The sequence below is a fragment of the Clarias gariepinus genome, chromosome 13 (assembly GCF_024256425.1).
Source record: "Clarias gariepinus isolate MV-2021 ecotype Netherlands chromosome 13, CGAR_prim_01v2, whole genome shotgun sequence".
Taxonomy (NCBI): domain Eukaryota; kingdom Metazoa; phylum Chordata; class Actinopteri; order Siluriformes; family Clariidae; genus Clarias; species Clarias gariepinus.
In genome coordinates, this window is record NC_071112.1 from 13,554,132 (window position 1) to 13,570,796 (window position 16,665).

The 16,665-nt window shown below is 38.3% G+C and overlaps 2 protein-coding genes across 3 annotated transcripts; both read right to left on the reverse strand.

Moving 5' to 3' along the window:
- Nucleotides 1-472: 472 nt before the first annotated feature.
- crls1 (cardiolipin synthase 1) lies at nucleotides 473-6,335 on the reverse strand. Its single transcript, XM_053509963.1, has 7 exons — nucleotides 5,611-6,335; nucleotides 4,852-4,989; nucleotides 4,614-4,743; nucleotides 4,324-4,409; nucleotides 4,158-4,226; nucleotides 1,472-1,563; nucleotides 473-1,355 (listed from the first exon to the last, which is right to left on the reverse strand). Exons 1-7 carry the CDS (start codon nucleotides 6,154-6,156, stop codon nucleotides 1,265-1,267), a joined length of 1,152 nt encoding a protein of 383 aa, XP_053365938.1. The 5' UTR covers nucleotides 6,157-6,335; the 3' UTR covers nucleotides 473-1,264.
- A 1,699-nt stretch (nucleotides 6,336-8,034) lies between these two features.
- mcm8 (minichromosome maintenance 8 homologous recombination repair factor) lies at nucleotides 8,035-15,810 on the reverse strand. Of its 2 annotated transcripts, XM_053509919.1 has the most exons (18): nucleotides 15,324-15,810; nucleotides 14,033-14,125; nucleotides 13,796-13,878; nucleotides 13,562-13,711; nucleotides 13,355-13,458; nucleotides 12,790-12,988; nucleotides 12,236-12,321; nucleotides 11,712-11,860; nucleotides 11,282-11,480; nucleotides 11,119-11,149; nucleotides 10,718-10,858; nucleotides 10,477-10,618; nucleotides 10,202-10,397; nucleotides 9,511-9,730; nucleotides 8,894-9,103; nucleotides 8,679-8,755; nucleotides 8,324-8,513; nucleotides 8,035-8,224 (listed from the first exon to the last, which is right to left on the reverse strand). In XM_053509919.1, exons 1-18 carry the CDS (start codon nucleotides 15,544-15,546, stop codon nucleotides 8,132-8,134), a joined length of 2,586 nt encoding a protein of 861 aa, XP_053365894.1. In that variant the 5' UTR covers nucleotides 15,547-15,810; the 3' UTR covers nucleotides 8,035-8,131. The 2 variants fall into 2 exon arrangements, with proteins under 2 accessions (XP_053365894.1, XP_053365895.1); XM_053509920.1 differs by lacking the exon at nucleotides 8,035-8,224 and having other exon boundaries at nucleotides 8,358-8,577.
- Nucleotides 15,811-16,665: the final 855 nt, after the last annotated feature.

The window sequence follows — 16,665 nt, forward strand, 5'->3', positions numbered from 1 at the left end:
TTTCCTTAAACGGCTGGGGATGGAATATCAAAAAACGTTTGGGATATTGCTGAGAACCTCCTGGATCCGTGCTTCCAAGTCCCCCAGTGTACAAGGCTTTGTCCCCACAGAAAGAAAAAAAAAATCACATGGAGTGAGATCTGAACTTTTCCTAGGGCATTCATTAATGTCCCAGCCAACGTCCTGGAAAATGCTGGTCTAATCATGCATGCACAGTAAAAGTGAAATGGAGTGGTGCACCATAGGGTTGTGTTCCAGTAATGGTACAAGTTCTATAGCAATACATTATGTATTGCTTAGTTCATTTTTTGCCCACCCTGTAGAACCACCTGCCAATTCTTTTAAGAACACCTGTACATCTGCTCATTCATGCAAGTATCCAATGCAATCCAAAATCATGATGAATACCGGTCAAACGCATCAGTTAATTTTCACATCAAACATCAAACATCAAACATAATCTTTCCATCAAGGTGATGGCCAGGAAAGCATTGCAGAATACAGAAACACATCAAAATTTGAGGCAAATGTGGTAAAAAGCAGACGAACCGGAGCACCTGATCTTTGGAAGATTTTTGGATTCCTTGTTGCCTACTAGCAAAAAAGACTCATCTGTCTGTGAGAACTACAGTATACACACAATCATTCACAAACACCACTTGCACATTACAGGAACAAGACTGGGAGTCATTACATCCCTGTACAGTCCTCACTCTAAGCCATTTTAACATGTTTGGGGCATTAAATGAGTTCCTGGAAGATCAGAATTTTAGATGTAAAGCAAACAATTATTGTTCAGGAGTAAAAATTGATGGATTTTCAACACTAGAGATAAGTGCATTAGTGTAGCAGAGGATTTTTTTGAGAAATAAAGGTAGTCTTTACTCTCATAACTATGCTCTATTATTTTGCACAATCAAAAATCCCAGCAATGACTCTCGTACAAAACTTTAAATAAAAAAAGGAACCTTTTTAAAGTCAGTTTTTAATCAGAAATTTGTGGTGGTAATTGAAAAAAGGTACAAAATAACATCCCAGAGAAGTATAGACTGTGTCCTGACTGGATATATTAGACAGTTGTGGTACACTGGGATATCAAAATAATTCATTCAAAAGGTTGCTGTACAGTAATAAATTTAGTTCCAAAGAAAACCAGATTTCTTCGTCAATCTGAAGCATATACACAGACAGTCAGTAAAATGATTCCCAGCCTTTTTCAGCCTTAATTTCAGCTTTATCAAGTTATGGTGACAACACAAGAGAACTATTTTCTGTTGTTCAATACTTCTACAGTTTTTCTTCCATAGTGGTAGTAGCTGTAACCAGATGCTGCAGTTGTCACTGCAGTGACATACCTATAAAATAAAACATACAGTGCCAATTAAACGCTTAAATATGTTCATGTCTTATGTGGTTATTGAGGCATACATTAAGAAATCGAACATTTGTGAAAAAATGAGGAACTACTTACCACAGTGCCTGCAAGAAAACACTGTCAGTGTAGTTGAAGATGGGAGACGCGAGAGAAACAGCCACCAGAAACAGCTGGATTGCAGTATTAAACTATAACACACAAAAGAAGTGCTTGAATTGATTTTGCTAATATATTAAAGCTGACCATAACTTCACTTTCCAAATACTACTCAAGAAAGGATGAGGCAAGCAAAACAACATTGTAATGGTGGTTTTCCAATAATTGGCCTACTAAAACAGGTTTTGGGCTAGTAAGGCATTGTTCAGACTGCCAGACCGAATCAGATTTTTGACATACCCAGATTCCAATCAGTTTGAAATCAGATTTGCTTACCTTTAGTCTGAACAATAAAAAAAAACACATATTGAATCTGACTTTTGCAAATCTGATCTGAATCACATCCAGAGGCTGTTTGAAATCAGATTCAGCTCAGATTGGATGCTCTGCTCGTTCACACCTGTTTTTAAATTGTCCTTTATGCCACTCGCAATCCGACGCATAGTTTACAGGATGAGATGTTGTGGGATAGGAATCCATGGTGAAAACTTTTTGAAAAATGAGCTGGAAGATGATGGAAGAAATGGTGATGGAAAAAAAAGAGGTTTTCGAATTTTGCAAAAGTTTTTAGAAAGTTAAACTGCTATGCTTTAGGACAGGGGTCTCCAAATCCAGTCCTGGAGGGCCAGTGACCAGCACAGTTTGTACCTCACCAACACCTAAACACACCCACTGAACCTAGTAATTAACAGGTTAACCTGTGTTTGGACACTGGCCCTCCAGGACTGGATTTAGAGACCCTTGCTTTAGGAGGTTGCTAATCCGATCTAATCACTTTACATTTGAGCATTTGGCAGACGCCCAGAGCGGCTTACATTTTATTACTTTTTTTAAAATTTATTTTACATCTAAGCAACTGAGAGTTAAGGACCTTGTTCAAAAGCCCTACAGTGCTTGGTGTTGCTGGGGTTTGAACCCAGGACCTCCAATGCCTTAACCACTGAGCCACCCCTTCAAATACCACTGAGCCACTTTCAAATAATAGTGTTGAACTTCCGTGCTGACATTAAAGATAAATTGTAAAAGCATAGTGTAGCAAACAGTTACAGAATGTGTCTTATGGGATGTTAATGATTGATCATTAACTGATTAATTGCCGTTAAGAATTTAATTGATTCAAAATACAGTTAGTTTGGCGTAATCATTTTCTCTCTTTAGCTCTATAAATTTATACCAATGCAAGGGAGTAAAGTTGCAGTTTAAAGTTTGGAAAAGAAACAGTCAATCAGATTTTATCTTGTCAGGCTGTGCAAAGTTGAACGACCAGGATTGCCAGATAGGGTGGTTTTCTAGTAATTGTTTATTTTTGTCATCTTTGGCTGAAAAAAATGTTGTTTTGCCAGTCTAAACAAACCTGAATCCGATCACTTTTAAATAATATTGTAGACAGTCAGTGCTACGATCAGATTTGTGAAACCAATCAAATTTGCCTGCAGCCTGAACAAGGCCTAAAACATTGTAGGCTCGTTTTGGTGAAAAAAGGTTTGTGCATAAATAGTTAAGCTATATTATGAGTTCAAGGGCTGATCTATGGCCAGTTGTTGGTTTATTTATTTGAGTGGGTGGATTTCCAGCACTTCCTTGCCTATTTTTAGATTTTGAACTGGCAAACCTGGAGCCCAGAGCAAGCGAGCACACTCAAGAGAGTTAGTGAGCAAAACTATACTTTGTGTGCATGCAAAAAACTATTTTTACTCAGAAATGCCCAAAATACAGAACATTATTGTTTTCAGGTTTTTATTTTAATTCCGCTTGTTTAAACTGTTTCTTTCACTTGTAACAACAGATTCATTCATTTTTCTAACATAAAAAATTGTGCAGCTATAACAAAATGTGTGTCTTTACCATTAAAAATGAATGATTAACTGATTATTGACTGTTAACATCTTCAACTATCAGTTAATAAAAATGTTGTAAATTTTCAACCCTAGTGTCGATTGATTTTTGGAGTCTTAAGCACTAACTTGATTCAGAGAACCTGCATATTGAAACTTTAAATGTACTTCTGGATGTTCAGCACACATTGGTGTTATAACCACATCCTGCCGCCTGATACGCAGTCATCAACCTTCAGCTATCTTGTTGATAGTGGGGCAGTTTTTAGTAAGTATATTAATTAGTGTATACTGATGATAGACGATCTTTTCAGAATCCGCAATTGCAGGCATACACAATCAATGACAAACTCAAATAAAATAATCTCAGGCGCAAATCTGTAATCCATACAACTCTTGCATTATAACTATGTTACTTCATGGTAACTTGCATGTTGAGAGAAGATAAGCTAGCCAGGCTAAAATAATATTTTTTTCATGTCATGCCAGAACAACTGGCCAAGGATGCTGCAAAGTCTGCATTAATGCAATTAACTATCCTACTGTGGGTTATGACATTACAAAACTGACCACATTTTAACACTGACAGTTCCGTTTCCAGGCAACCAAAACATGGAATTGTGTAACACAATGTAGGTTTTATTCGCATGGTCATTTGTTCATCCTTAAAACTAGCAGAATTACTAAACCTGTTTATATATATATATATATATATATATATATATATATATATATATATATTTTAAAGACAATGGAACAGAATTCACTGAATAACACGTAAAAGACAATACCTTGCTTATAAGAGTTGGTTTAAGTTGAGCAGTAGTGTAGCATGGGTTGAAAAACTTGCTGAGAGTAACCTGTTAAAAAGGAAGAACTTGTTACTGCTAAATAATCATGCATTACTCGTTATCAAGTTTTATAACGAAACGATTCCTTTTTTAACATCATACTTACTGGAGGAGGCACAGTCTTGTAACGGACGTAGAAAACTGCAGCAATTAAAGCGATATCCCTGGAGATCACCAGTGCTGTGAGTGGAACTGTAGAAAAAGCAACATGTACAAAGATATCAGGATTTCACTTCAATACTGTGCAGGTTACTATTACACACAGCTTCTTGTGCGGTATAATTACACAACAGCTATACACACTATGACTCAATTAAACAGCCCATAACTGTTGTGTTACACTCACTTATAACATTAGGCGGTAATAAATGTAGTAACAATAATACGGCTGCAAACCTGGGATAAGCTGTGCATAGGTCAAACTGATATACAGCACACTAACGAGGATCTTATCAGCGAGTGGATCCAGAGCGCTACCCAGAGCCGACTTCTGGTTCGGCCAGTTTCGAGCAATGTAGCCGTCCAGCTGTGCAGTAAAAAGCACAATAGATGCTAAATAAAAGTTTAAATATGCAACCTAAGTACCATAATATACATTAAGAAACATAATACACATCAGGACACAAGACCTTACCAGGTCAGTCGCTCCTGCTAAAGCGAACAGTCCAAGAGACACATGGAAATACTGTTCCATGATCAAGTAACCCAGGACAGGAGACAGGACAATCCTGGCCATGCAAAGGATGTTGGGGATCGTCCATGGATTTTCATACTGCAACCACAAAATAAGGGGAAGTATATTTGAATATTGTATGATTATTTAAATATCATGCAAACTAACTAACAGGAACTAACTAATAGGAACTAATGGGCCATTTTGGCTATGTCAAGAACACCATTAAGGAGTGTGTAAGCATAGGGTGGTGTTTTGTCCTGGTTTTAAACATGGCATGAATCAGTGTTTGGCAGCATGTTGGCTTAGTGGTTAGCACTGTCGCTTTGCACCTCCAATGTCCTGGTTCGATTTCCACCTCGGGTCTGTGTGCATGGAGTTTGCTTGTTCTCTCCGTGCTTGGTGGGTTTCCTCACACAATGTAGACTAGGCCAGTTCCTAAATTGCCTATAGTGTGTGAATGTTGACCAGAGGTCCTACAACGGTTGTAAAATTGGAATAAATGCAAGGTCACCAGTGGCCTCTACGGTCCTTAGTTGGATTACAGAGGTTGATAAATGGATGAATCAGTGTTTGCTGTTGCTCCTGATCAGAGGCAGATCCTTCAGCTCAGCAGGTTATTTAATGAGTATATCTGGGAACTGTGCTGGATTTTGAAGTGTGTAAATGTGGAATGGTAAACTCTGCACTCTGAAACAATGCTGAACAACTTTTACTTACCAGCTCTCTGAACTGCACTTCGTTAGAGGGAGGGGCTGAAGAGGAAGATGAGGAAGATGAGGCACATTCACTAGTTTCCTGATTCACAGATTTCTGATCTTCTTTAATCGCAGGTTTACCAGATGCAGTACAGTATCGCTTTAATAACCGCGAGTGAAGGCCAGTACGAACACCGTCACTCCAAATCCGACTCAGGGTGTGTATCTGACCGCTAGAGCTGTTTGGTCCAGTAAGTCTGTTTAGTGGAGTCAGTTTCGTCCTTGCTGTAAGTTTGGTAATGCATGGCTGACTCGTGGGAAACGCTGGCTCGACTAAGTGCACACACTCGGGCCGATATCCTGGAAAGGAAAACTTTGCTTTCCATCTCTGAAGAGGTGTAGTGTCTGTTCTAGCGCGTGACAGGTGAATGCTGTGGCGGCAGATCGGAGGTGACCCTTTACACTCCCAGACATGTGTGTAGCTCGGGGCTGGAGCAGCGCTGAGACGTGCTGGTGCGTGCCCTTTCGCACAACTTAGCAGCTGATTTCTCCAAAAAGCTAAAAACATGGCGAACACCAAGTTTAACCCGCGTTATTTCATAAAAAGACACCCAAACAACCGTCATTCGCGTCATTTCTCATTCCGTTAGCACATGTTCGGGCTCAAATCCGACATTATTCCTCTGCAAAAATATCCGACCCATTTCACACGGAGCGCCTCCTGTCAGCGCTCAACGTGTTTCGTCTTTGCCGTATTCCGGACTTGTTTTGCGACAGTCGTCAAGCGGCGGAAGTAACAACATCACTTACACCATATATCTATGACTTACACAATACTGAAACCTAAATCTTGTCATGGAAAAATTTAGACTGAAATAGAGTTCAAGTACATTAAACACGATATGGGACACTGTGAGGGTATACACACACACACACACTGATTAGCCATAACATTGAGCATTATGAGTCTTTTAATATATTGTATAAAATGTTAGCATTTTTATTTATTTTGATTTTATTTGACTTTTTAATTGTTTTACTTATTTAATTAATTTATATATTTTTATTTTATTTGCATGTATATTTTACAAATTTAATGCATTTTCAATTAGTATTTTAACTGATTTTCTTTTATTAATTTACAGTTTTATTTATTTGCATTTATTTACATTTTAATGTATATTTAATAGAAAGATTATTGCAATATATTGAGCACCTGGCTAATATTTTGCCACCAAACATTAACCACCTGGCGAATATTGAGTAGGTCCTCTGTTCTGACACTTTTATATTGAAACCAGTCGTAACCCTCCTAGCAAATTTGAACTACAGTAACTCTTCTGTTCGAGCAGACTACACGGGTCAGCCTTTGATCTCCATGTTTACCAGTATGAGCCTGTCGTCGGTTCCCCGATTTTCCTTCCTGACCACTGTGGCGCAGGAACGTCATACAAGACCTGTAGTTATAGGATTGCTCCAACCCATCACAATTTGGACTTTATTACAGTTGGTACACAGTTACAATAATTTGTTATAGAGGCACCTGGAAGTGGCTGGTATATATTAGGCAGCAAGTGAACATTTTGTCCTTAAACTTGATGTGCTAGAAGCAGAAAAAATGGGCTAGTGTAAGGATTTGAGTGACTTTAACAAGGGCCAAACTATGATGACTAAACAATGGGTCAGAGCAACTCCAAAACTGCAGCTCTTGTTGGATGCTCCAGGTCTACAGTGGTCAGGATCTACCAAAAGTGCTCCAAGGTAGAAAATCGGTGAACAAGCAACAAGAATGATGAGCGAAGGTTGGCTTGTGTAGTCTGATTCAACAAATAAGCTACTGTAGCTCTTGTATACATGTATTATGGTAAAGAGACGCATTCACATTAATATTTCCTTAACTTAAAGAAACAACAAATATTTTTGGGGAAAAGTCAGCTTACTGACCTTTAGTTTACACACTGTAAACCAAAATAAACCTTGGAGCAAGGAAAGTGGATTATATTCAGTACAGTTCTGACACTGGCATGGTGTTGTGCATGGCACAAGTCAAAAACAAATATGTCTGAAGTTTTAAATACTGTGTTCTACCTGCCAATTTTATCTGTTTAGTGTGCAGTCAAAGATTACAGTTAATTATTCCACTCAGAGTTTGTTAATAACCACTGCACTACTCTTGGCTGGACATTTCTTTATTAGTTTGAATGTTCTTAACTGAGCAAGGAAGTCTAAACCTTCCGCCATCATTGCTGCATCGGATTCAATCATACCAGTAACTGGCACAGACACACACAAAACCACAGCTGTACTGCTGTACATCTGGTTAGCATGTTCCTATCAGGGTTGGTCCTATCTCTGGACAGAACAGATGAGGCATACAGACTGCACAAAAACAAATCAACTACAATCAGTAAGCATGCACCTACATTGCATGCACCTTTATTTAAATAAATATGTGTCTGTAACATATGTAACAAACAAGACAAAAAATATTCTCTGTAGAAACAAGAATAGATAAAAATATTAATCAAACATATAGATTTTTTTTAGATGGTTTGCAGCTGGTACGTTCTGGTTCCTTTTTTTAGCAGGTAGCCTTGTTCATTAAGTGCGCTGATAAAGCCTTCAAAATCGACAACCTGAAAAATATGGAAAAGATATAAAGAAAAAAATAAAATCGCATAAAGGAAGCTGTATTGTACACAATGTAAAAAAAAAAAAAAAAAAAAACTCTTTACCTGAACTTGGAGGTCTTTAGCCAGCTGTCGCAGATCCTGAAATTCAAACAAGGTTTTGTGTGTGCGCTCAGCGATTTGGTTTAAAGCTGCAACAAACTTCTTGACTTTGGATCTGTTGCTCATCCCAGACCCGAGCTGAGATCGGTCAAAATCCAGCCGACCAAATTCATCCGAGTAGGTATCTGTTAAACTTGTTAAAAGAACAAATTGCAAGAAACAGTTGACACGACTGTTTCATAAAGCAGAGCTTTAACCTAAGGAGAATATATCAGGTATCAGTTTATGTACAGATGTTCCAAAACTGGAAACAAGAAATCTAAAGTTAACATAAAACCCTTTTTGTGCTAGTTGTTACCTGTGTTTCATGATCTCCACCACATCCTCTGCATCACTTTGAGTAGCTTTTTCTCGAAGCTCAAGACGTGCCCTTGCCTTGAAACCAGAAACAAAACAGTGAACAGCTTATCTAAGAGAAGTTATCTGAATAAGCTCAAAAGAAAATCCCATATCAATATGGAAAAGCACCTGTGCTGTTCAGAAGCTCTTTGAGTATGTGTGTCAAGTAGTTACCTCGGTAAGACGGATGAGCGACTCCAGCTGGCGAGTTGTGATCGGAGTGCTGTCAGCTGATTGGTTCTGCTTGCGCAGTTCCAGGTAAAAGTCCTGTAGGACCTGAGCGGCTTCAATTGACAAACTGGGGTGCACATAGTGTCGTGCATAGCCTACATACTTGCGCAGCAGCTGGTGAGGAATTGGGTCAAAATTCTCTCCAGGAAGAACCTAAGAATAAATGTACAAAATTGTTGTAAATTGTTTAGTGATTTTTACAGGAACACTAATATACATTTTTCTTTAATTACAAAGGCCAGAATTTGTTCAGATGTGTGAACATGCGAACAGGAAATTACCTCATCAGCCCAAATACCTAATATGACTTATATTAGCTAACTTTTGTCACAAGTAGACATGAGCAGACAAGTAGACATTTTTGGTAACAGACTCTCTAATTTACTCCCCAAAATGGTACCATAACTACCAAAATTATTTTGTAATAAATAAGCATAATCATGTTCTATCACTTATAAAGAACTTATATAGCCATCAACTGTAAATTTTTAAGTTCAGGAATACATCCAAAAACTCTAGTCTATAAATAAATGCCTTTGCAAACTTATTTAAACAGTTACCTTAAGTCTATCTGAAAGAGGCTGGTTTGAGGGAATCTCCAGAATGGATATGTTGGACTCCTGTGTGCAGCCCCGTGTGGCTGTCAAACCACTAATCATGCCTTTCTTTCCTGCACGCATAGCCATGACGTGCTCTGACAACATGTGGTCATGATCCTCGTTTGGAGTGTCCAGAAGAATAAAAACCAGATCGAATCTGGATAGCAGTGCACTGCCCATTCTATCAAGGAGGAAAGAAATATTCAAAGTGCACTTGTAAATATGTTTCTTTATCAGGTATACCTGCCATATAAGTAACATTGTAGACAGTACTATGCAAAATTTCTCTGCACTCTGCGTCATCAGTCAATGGAACAGCTACATGCCAATGTCACATTAATGGTTCAATCTTTCATCTTCAGAAATAAATCTGTAGGTCTGTGTCAGGGTGATCAGAAGGCTATTCTGAGAGATACACCCTTAACACACCCATCGCACAAGCTCTTTTTAAACACGGGATTAGCAGTCATTTCAGGTGATGAAATGGTGGGTTAAAAAGTATATTTCTACTGGGTAGCTTGACATGATAAAATGGCTGATGCATGTACATATGAGCTTTGTTTACATAATAAATTGGCATCTAAGTGTATTTTTCTATTGTACTTTCCAAATTTTAGGTCAACAAGCCTTATATTTCATTCTAAATGCTTACTTCAGGTTTTCAGATACTGTCTTAGCCTTATTATAATGTCCTCCCACCGGGTTAGCTGCTGCAATGATGGAGGTGCGAGCTGGAAGAGTACAGACAATTCCAGCTTTGGCTAAACTTATGCTCTGCTGCTCCATAGCTTCCAACAATGCCTGGTGCTGATTCCCCATCTTATCAAATTCATCAATACAGCAGATACCTGGAGACACAAAGCCATCCTTAGCTGGATGCATACATTATGTTCTAATATATATGTCAGTCAGATATTATTCACTCACCCTGATCTCCTAACACTAATGCTCCAGCTTCTAGCGCATAGTCTCCAGAACCACTGTCCCTGGACAGGGAGACAGTCAGGCCTGAAGTGGTGGTGGTGTTTCCGCAAACGTAAATACCACGTGGGGCGACATTACAAACTGCCTATAAACACATGTAAGAAAAAGTTAGATAATTTGAGCCACCTATTACAATTTCTGTTGATGGAATTTTATGATTTTAACTTAGAGAGAAAATGCATACTTGTAACATTTGACTTTTGCCAAGTCCAGGATCTCCTACTACAAGCAGGTGTGGGTCTCCTCTTATAGGGATTCGGTTCTTATCATCCACATATTTATGGCAGCCTCCAAATAAAGCCAGGGCTAATCCTGCCTTAACAAGCTACAAAATATCAATCACAATATAGTCAATTAGCATCAAGTGGATTTTACATAGAGGCACAAGGTATCAATGCCCACAGAAAACTGAACAAAGACTCATACAGACACCCATATAGATACGAACAACAGGGGCACACACTGGGGCACACCACCATGAAGCACACGTTTATGTAAAGGTGTACTTTGTGGTAGTGTGCCCATTTGTGTGCCACTGACAAACAGAATCACACAAAAAAAAAACTCATACACAAAAAGACATACCAAATGCCCATAGATGGCTGGACAAAGAGAACTGCAAAACATAAAAGCAATTTAACATACAATTATATGTCTAGTCACTTATGAAGGCCTTATTGCTGATGCTACAGTTTTCTTATCATGACTACAGCAAATTCTACATAAAAAAAGCCAAACAGTTCCTTACTTGACAATTAATTTAAAGAGATCCTCTTGTGCTTGAATCTCCTGGATGGCGTACAGATCTTTGAGCGAAAATTCTACTGATGTCTCCTGGCTTTCAGGCTCAGATGAAGACTTGTTTTTTTGCCCTTTTGAGTTACTGAGAGAGTTTGCTTCGATATATAAAAGAAACATGCACTTGTCCTTTTTATTTCTTCCAAATCCTAAAGACAAAGAAACAATTAATTGTATTCTACAATATAATTTCCGCATTTTTAGAATTATGAATTGATATAGCAACTTCTTGATACATAAATATTTGCATTTTACGGCTTTATATTTACAACCAAACAAAATTTATGGTTGCTTACTATGTAACTATATTCTAAATTTACCAAACAAATTCACTGGTTAACATTTTTCTCTTCATAAACAGTGTAAATTCATGTACCAACCTTCTTCATTAGAGACTTTAATAACTCCTGCGATGGTGACCATGTCTCCTGGTACACAGCTGTCCACCAAATCCTGAGTGAGTTCACACTCTATGGTCCGGGGAATACGTCCTGATTCACGCTGGTCATCTGATATCAGCTCCTGAACCCTGAGAAATACATGCACATGCAAAAAAACATATTCTTTGGGAATATCTAACTAGAAAGCAATTCTTGACAGCACAGACAATTTTGAACAAATCAGATTTGGGAAAAGTGTGAATTTATATTTATGATAAATTGTCCTACTTAAGGTACTGCGATTAGGTTAATTGGTGTTCTCAAATTGCCCATAATGTGTGAATATGTGTGTGAGTGTGTGTTTGTCTGTGTGCCCTGCGATGGATTGGCACCCTGTCCAGGGTGTACCCCGCCTTGTGCCCTAAGTCTCCAGGGATAGACTCCAGGCCCCCCGCGACCCTGAATAAAGGATTAAGCAGTAATGACGATGAGTGAGTAAGTAAGTGAGTAAGTAAGTGTCCTACTTTATAGTCTGCCAGTCAACTGTTAGCGTTAATGGTGAACTTCTGTTTGGGGTAAAAGATCTTCCACGGCATTCTTTTTGTAGACACTGCAAAACATCAGCACTGTTATCAGGTTCTTTCTTTGACTTCAATTAAATGGTGTTATCATAATACATAATTTGATATGCATAACAACATTCTTTATACGCAGTAAGATGCACCATTCAAGATATAAGAAAAACTGCTTTGAATTGCAAGTAAAATAATATCAAACCAGAAGTATGTCTTCTAAAATTTATTAAAAATAGCAATACGTATATTAAACAAAACATTACACCTTTCTTTTTGTACATGAGTATCGTCTTCCTTTTGTTGCAACCTTCTATTGTTGCATTTCGACAACATACCATAGACTACAACTGCTATTAAAGATACTACTATGTTCAGTCGCATTAAATATATGATCAGTTAACTTGAACATGTAATCCATGTCTAGTTTAACATCTAGTTGATCATTCATTTACAACATGCCAAGAGCATGTTGGCATTAAAAAATGCCAAAATATACTTTTTACCTTGGTGGGTACAGTGTATTTCCCATCAGTCAGAGCCAGACTTTGGGTATCTCCACACATGTTACAGATGAATGCCATCTTGCTGCAAAGAGGTTTGATGTTGCTAACTCTCACTACAGTCCCTCTGATAGCCACAAATTTGCCATACAAATTGGCTCTGAGCATCTTCAAATGAGTGAGAGGCTCATAGTTATAAATCCTAAAGAAAAAGCAAACAAAAAACATTAGTATTGTATAGAGAAGAAGCAATATCGATTCAGTTAGAATCGTGATTTATTTATATGGCAATTTAGACTCTAGAATAGATTTTTTAAAAATAAAATAAATTTATTTATTTGCATTTCCATTTAACAGGTGGCATGTTTAACTATTCGTATGTTGGCAGGCAGCACAGCATCCAGTGTGGTTGAAATGAATTATTTGAACTGAATCTGATTTTGCATAAGAACCTAGGTACCATGATATCGTATTGGCTCGTCCAATGCGATTCTCATCCATAGTATTGTATTACACTGATCTTGAATGAAGTGTTAAAGTCCAAATAATATAATGAAAGAACCAATACCTAGCACTTATGTGTGGTATATTGATAATGGGGGTTGCGCCTGCAGGAAGCCCTTCCTGGGCTTGTAGCTCATCAGCGTGTTTTTCCAGATCCTTCGTCAACACCTGTAGAGAAAAGCAGAAAAGACTCGGATTTAGATCCTTTCTGAAAAGGTTCTTATGCCTTACATTCAGTGCCTTACAGATGTAACATAGACCAGGCACTCACCTGATGAATTGCTAGACCCAAGCAGTCAAGTATCCTTTCGGGCATGTCTTTAAGCTCACGTGCAAGATCAGGTAGTGCTATGGAAATATGTTTGTTCACAAGCAAGTCTTTGTAGTCCACCAATATGCTGCCTTTTCTTTCAATTTCATCCTGTTTGAGAAAAAAATGGTTTCTCTATAGAAAAAACACCCTTTTACATTGCACTAAAAAATATTTGAGATATTTGAACTCTACCTTGTCGTAAAGATGTATTTGTGAAGTGAAGTATTTTTCAAATGCCTTTATCTTCTCAACATAAGGGGACGATTCAATAAAACCTTCAAAAAAGACCAAAAGACAGTAAAACGAGGCACAATTTCATTGCTTTAGACAAAAAGGATTACAAGAGATTGAGGTTACAAGAGGTAATCTCAAGAGGTTAGAGACTACAAACCTCAGGTGCTGCTCAAAAAATAAACACAACATGCAAACCTTCTGTAAAGTAGAGCCTCCATCCTTTGTAAGGACAAGTTATGTCAAGTGTTGCTTGTGTTGCACGAGGAACTGGCGAAGAAATTGCTGCACCTGTGACAGAATCATAAAGATTATTGCTTCACGTTTACATTAAAAATAGGATCACAAACTTATTTGTAGGCAGGAGCTTCATTACCTACATTTAAAATTTATTAAACTTAAATTTCTAAAAAAAAATTATTAACTTTTTTTGGGGTTTAAAAAAAATTTTTTTGGGGGGTTTTAAAAAATTATTAACTTTTTTTTGCCACTGATTTTTGGAAATTATTTCCACAAAATGTATCACTTGTAAAGTGGCAGAAGCAGCTTTTAAGAACAATGGCCTGATAGCATGTTTGCTTTTGTGGCTAATTAACTGTTATTTGTCTCTCCTCGTATTACAGCCACACTTTTTCCATTCCTAGGTTTTCCACTGACAGAAATCATGTATTTTAAGCTAACATTGTTTAAAGTGTTACTTGTCTTTGAGTTTGTCACTGAGGTTTGTATTTAACCTCTTCAATTAACGTGATCAGTCAAACAAATGAATAACTAAAAAAACTCATTAATACATGCACTAGTTTGTGTAGGCTTGAGATTTTTATTGTTAACTGAATAAAAACCATGGGGACTTTACTGAGAATAACTCACCTACACTACATCACAACCACTGGAGATATAAATAGAGAATAGAGCAACACTGTGTTGAGTATACTGTATAAACTTGGGCACATGTTGATCTGAACCAATCTACAGACATATTTTGTACTAATGATGTGTGTTACGTGTGTTCAAGAATAAGTTCATCAGAGGGACAACCCATGTTAGATGTTTTAGAGATAAAGTCAGAGAGGCCAAATTGAGGTGGTTTGGACATGTTTAGAGGAGAGATTGTAAATATATCAGTAGAAGGATGCTGAGGTTTGTACTGCCAGGCAGGAGGTCTAGAGGAAGATCAAAAAGGAGATTTATGCATGCAGTCAGAGAGGACATGAAGTTAGTTGGTGTAAGAGAAGAGGATGCAGAGGACAGGGTTAGATGGAGGCAGATGATTCACTGTGGCGACCGACCACTGAAAGGAAACAGCCGAAAGACAAAGCAGAAGATGTGTGTTATAATGACTGACCAGACACTGATCTTGCAGCAGACTGAAATAATCAGTATGAGATTAAGCGATACACAGAGGTCTCTCAACATTACAGCATCAAAAATAGAAAAGAAATGGAATTTGTGTATAATAATCCAAGCTGATAATATTCCAAAGCCTCACCACGTTGTGTGTTATTGGGTGAATAATTGCCTCCTCCTCGTCCCCACGTACGACCTCTCCAGCCTCTGTTATTTCCTCCATTCCATCTTCCTCCTCCTCTCCAGCCATTATTTCCACCTCCACCAGACTCTTTGCTTTTGCCACCTCTCCAGGAACCCCCTCCACCTCTCCAGGAACCCCCTCCACCTCTCCATGAAGCTCTCCCTGCTCCATGGCCGTTCATTTTCCCTCCTGTTCTCCACCAGGAGGAGATTAGATATGAACAGGCTATAAAATAACTTATCAGGCTAAAGGTGGGTTAGCTTACGTAATTTTAACTCAGTATTAAACTGACACGGCCGCGTTGCGAACATACACGGGTAACCATTTATATTTACATTAAATTACCCAACTATGTACTAAATATTATGCACCAACTGAAGAAATCTACAACTTTCCTACTTTTCTGTTTTTACCCGAGCTCTTGTGTTTACGTTCTGAGAAGCATCGCTTCAAGTTTGGCGGCAAAGCGTCACTTCCGGTCACGTGATTATGCTCACCTCTGGACTAGAGCGTTTCGGTTATGTTTATAATACGTTTACAAAGTAATGCCAAACTTCCCGTACTATTGCTAATAGTCAATTAAAGAAACTGCACCGTAGACTTTGCAACTGATAAAGGGAAATTACGCAATTAATCGAAAGTCAGCGCATTTCACCCCGCATTGCGTTGCCATGCCCGCTTTAAACCTCCTTATTGAAACGGAAGTACCTTTTTTTTGCACTGTACAAACACCGTAAATGTGGCGACACCAGCTGCTATGTCTGTAACTCTGCTCCTGAAACAAGTGTGCATTTGTTTATGACTTTTGTTTATCTTACAGTCAGATGCTCTTGCTTTTAATCCAAAGTTTGTTTCCTGAGTTTTGTTTTCTTTTAGAGACACAAAAAAACTAAAATTTTGAGGATTGTGCATATTTATAATGCAGTTGATCTTTGTAATTGCTAGGTTGGTTACTCACACACTCATCATCTATACACACTCTATCATCCTGTATTCATGGTCACGGGGGGCCGGGAGCCTATTACGGGAGACTTAGTGTACGAGGCAGTGTACACCCTGGACAGGGTGCAAATCCATTGCAGATTACACACACACACACACACACACACACACAACGGGCTATTTGGGAACAACAATTAGCCGAATCTGCAAGTCTTTGGACTGTGGGAGAAAAACAAGAGTACCCGGAGGAAGTGCCCACCAAGCACAGGGAGAACATGCTCCATGCACACAGAGACGGGAATCGAACCCAGACCTCCGAGGTTCAAGGCGACATTTATTACTCATAAATATAAAAGTA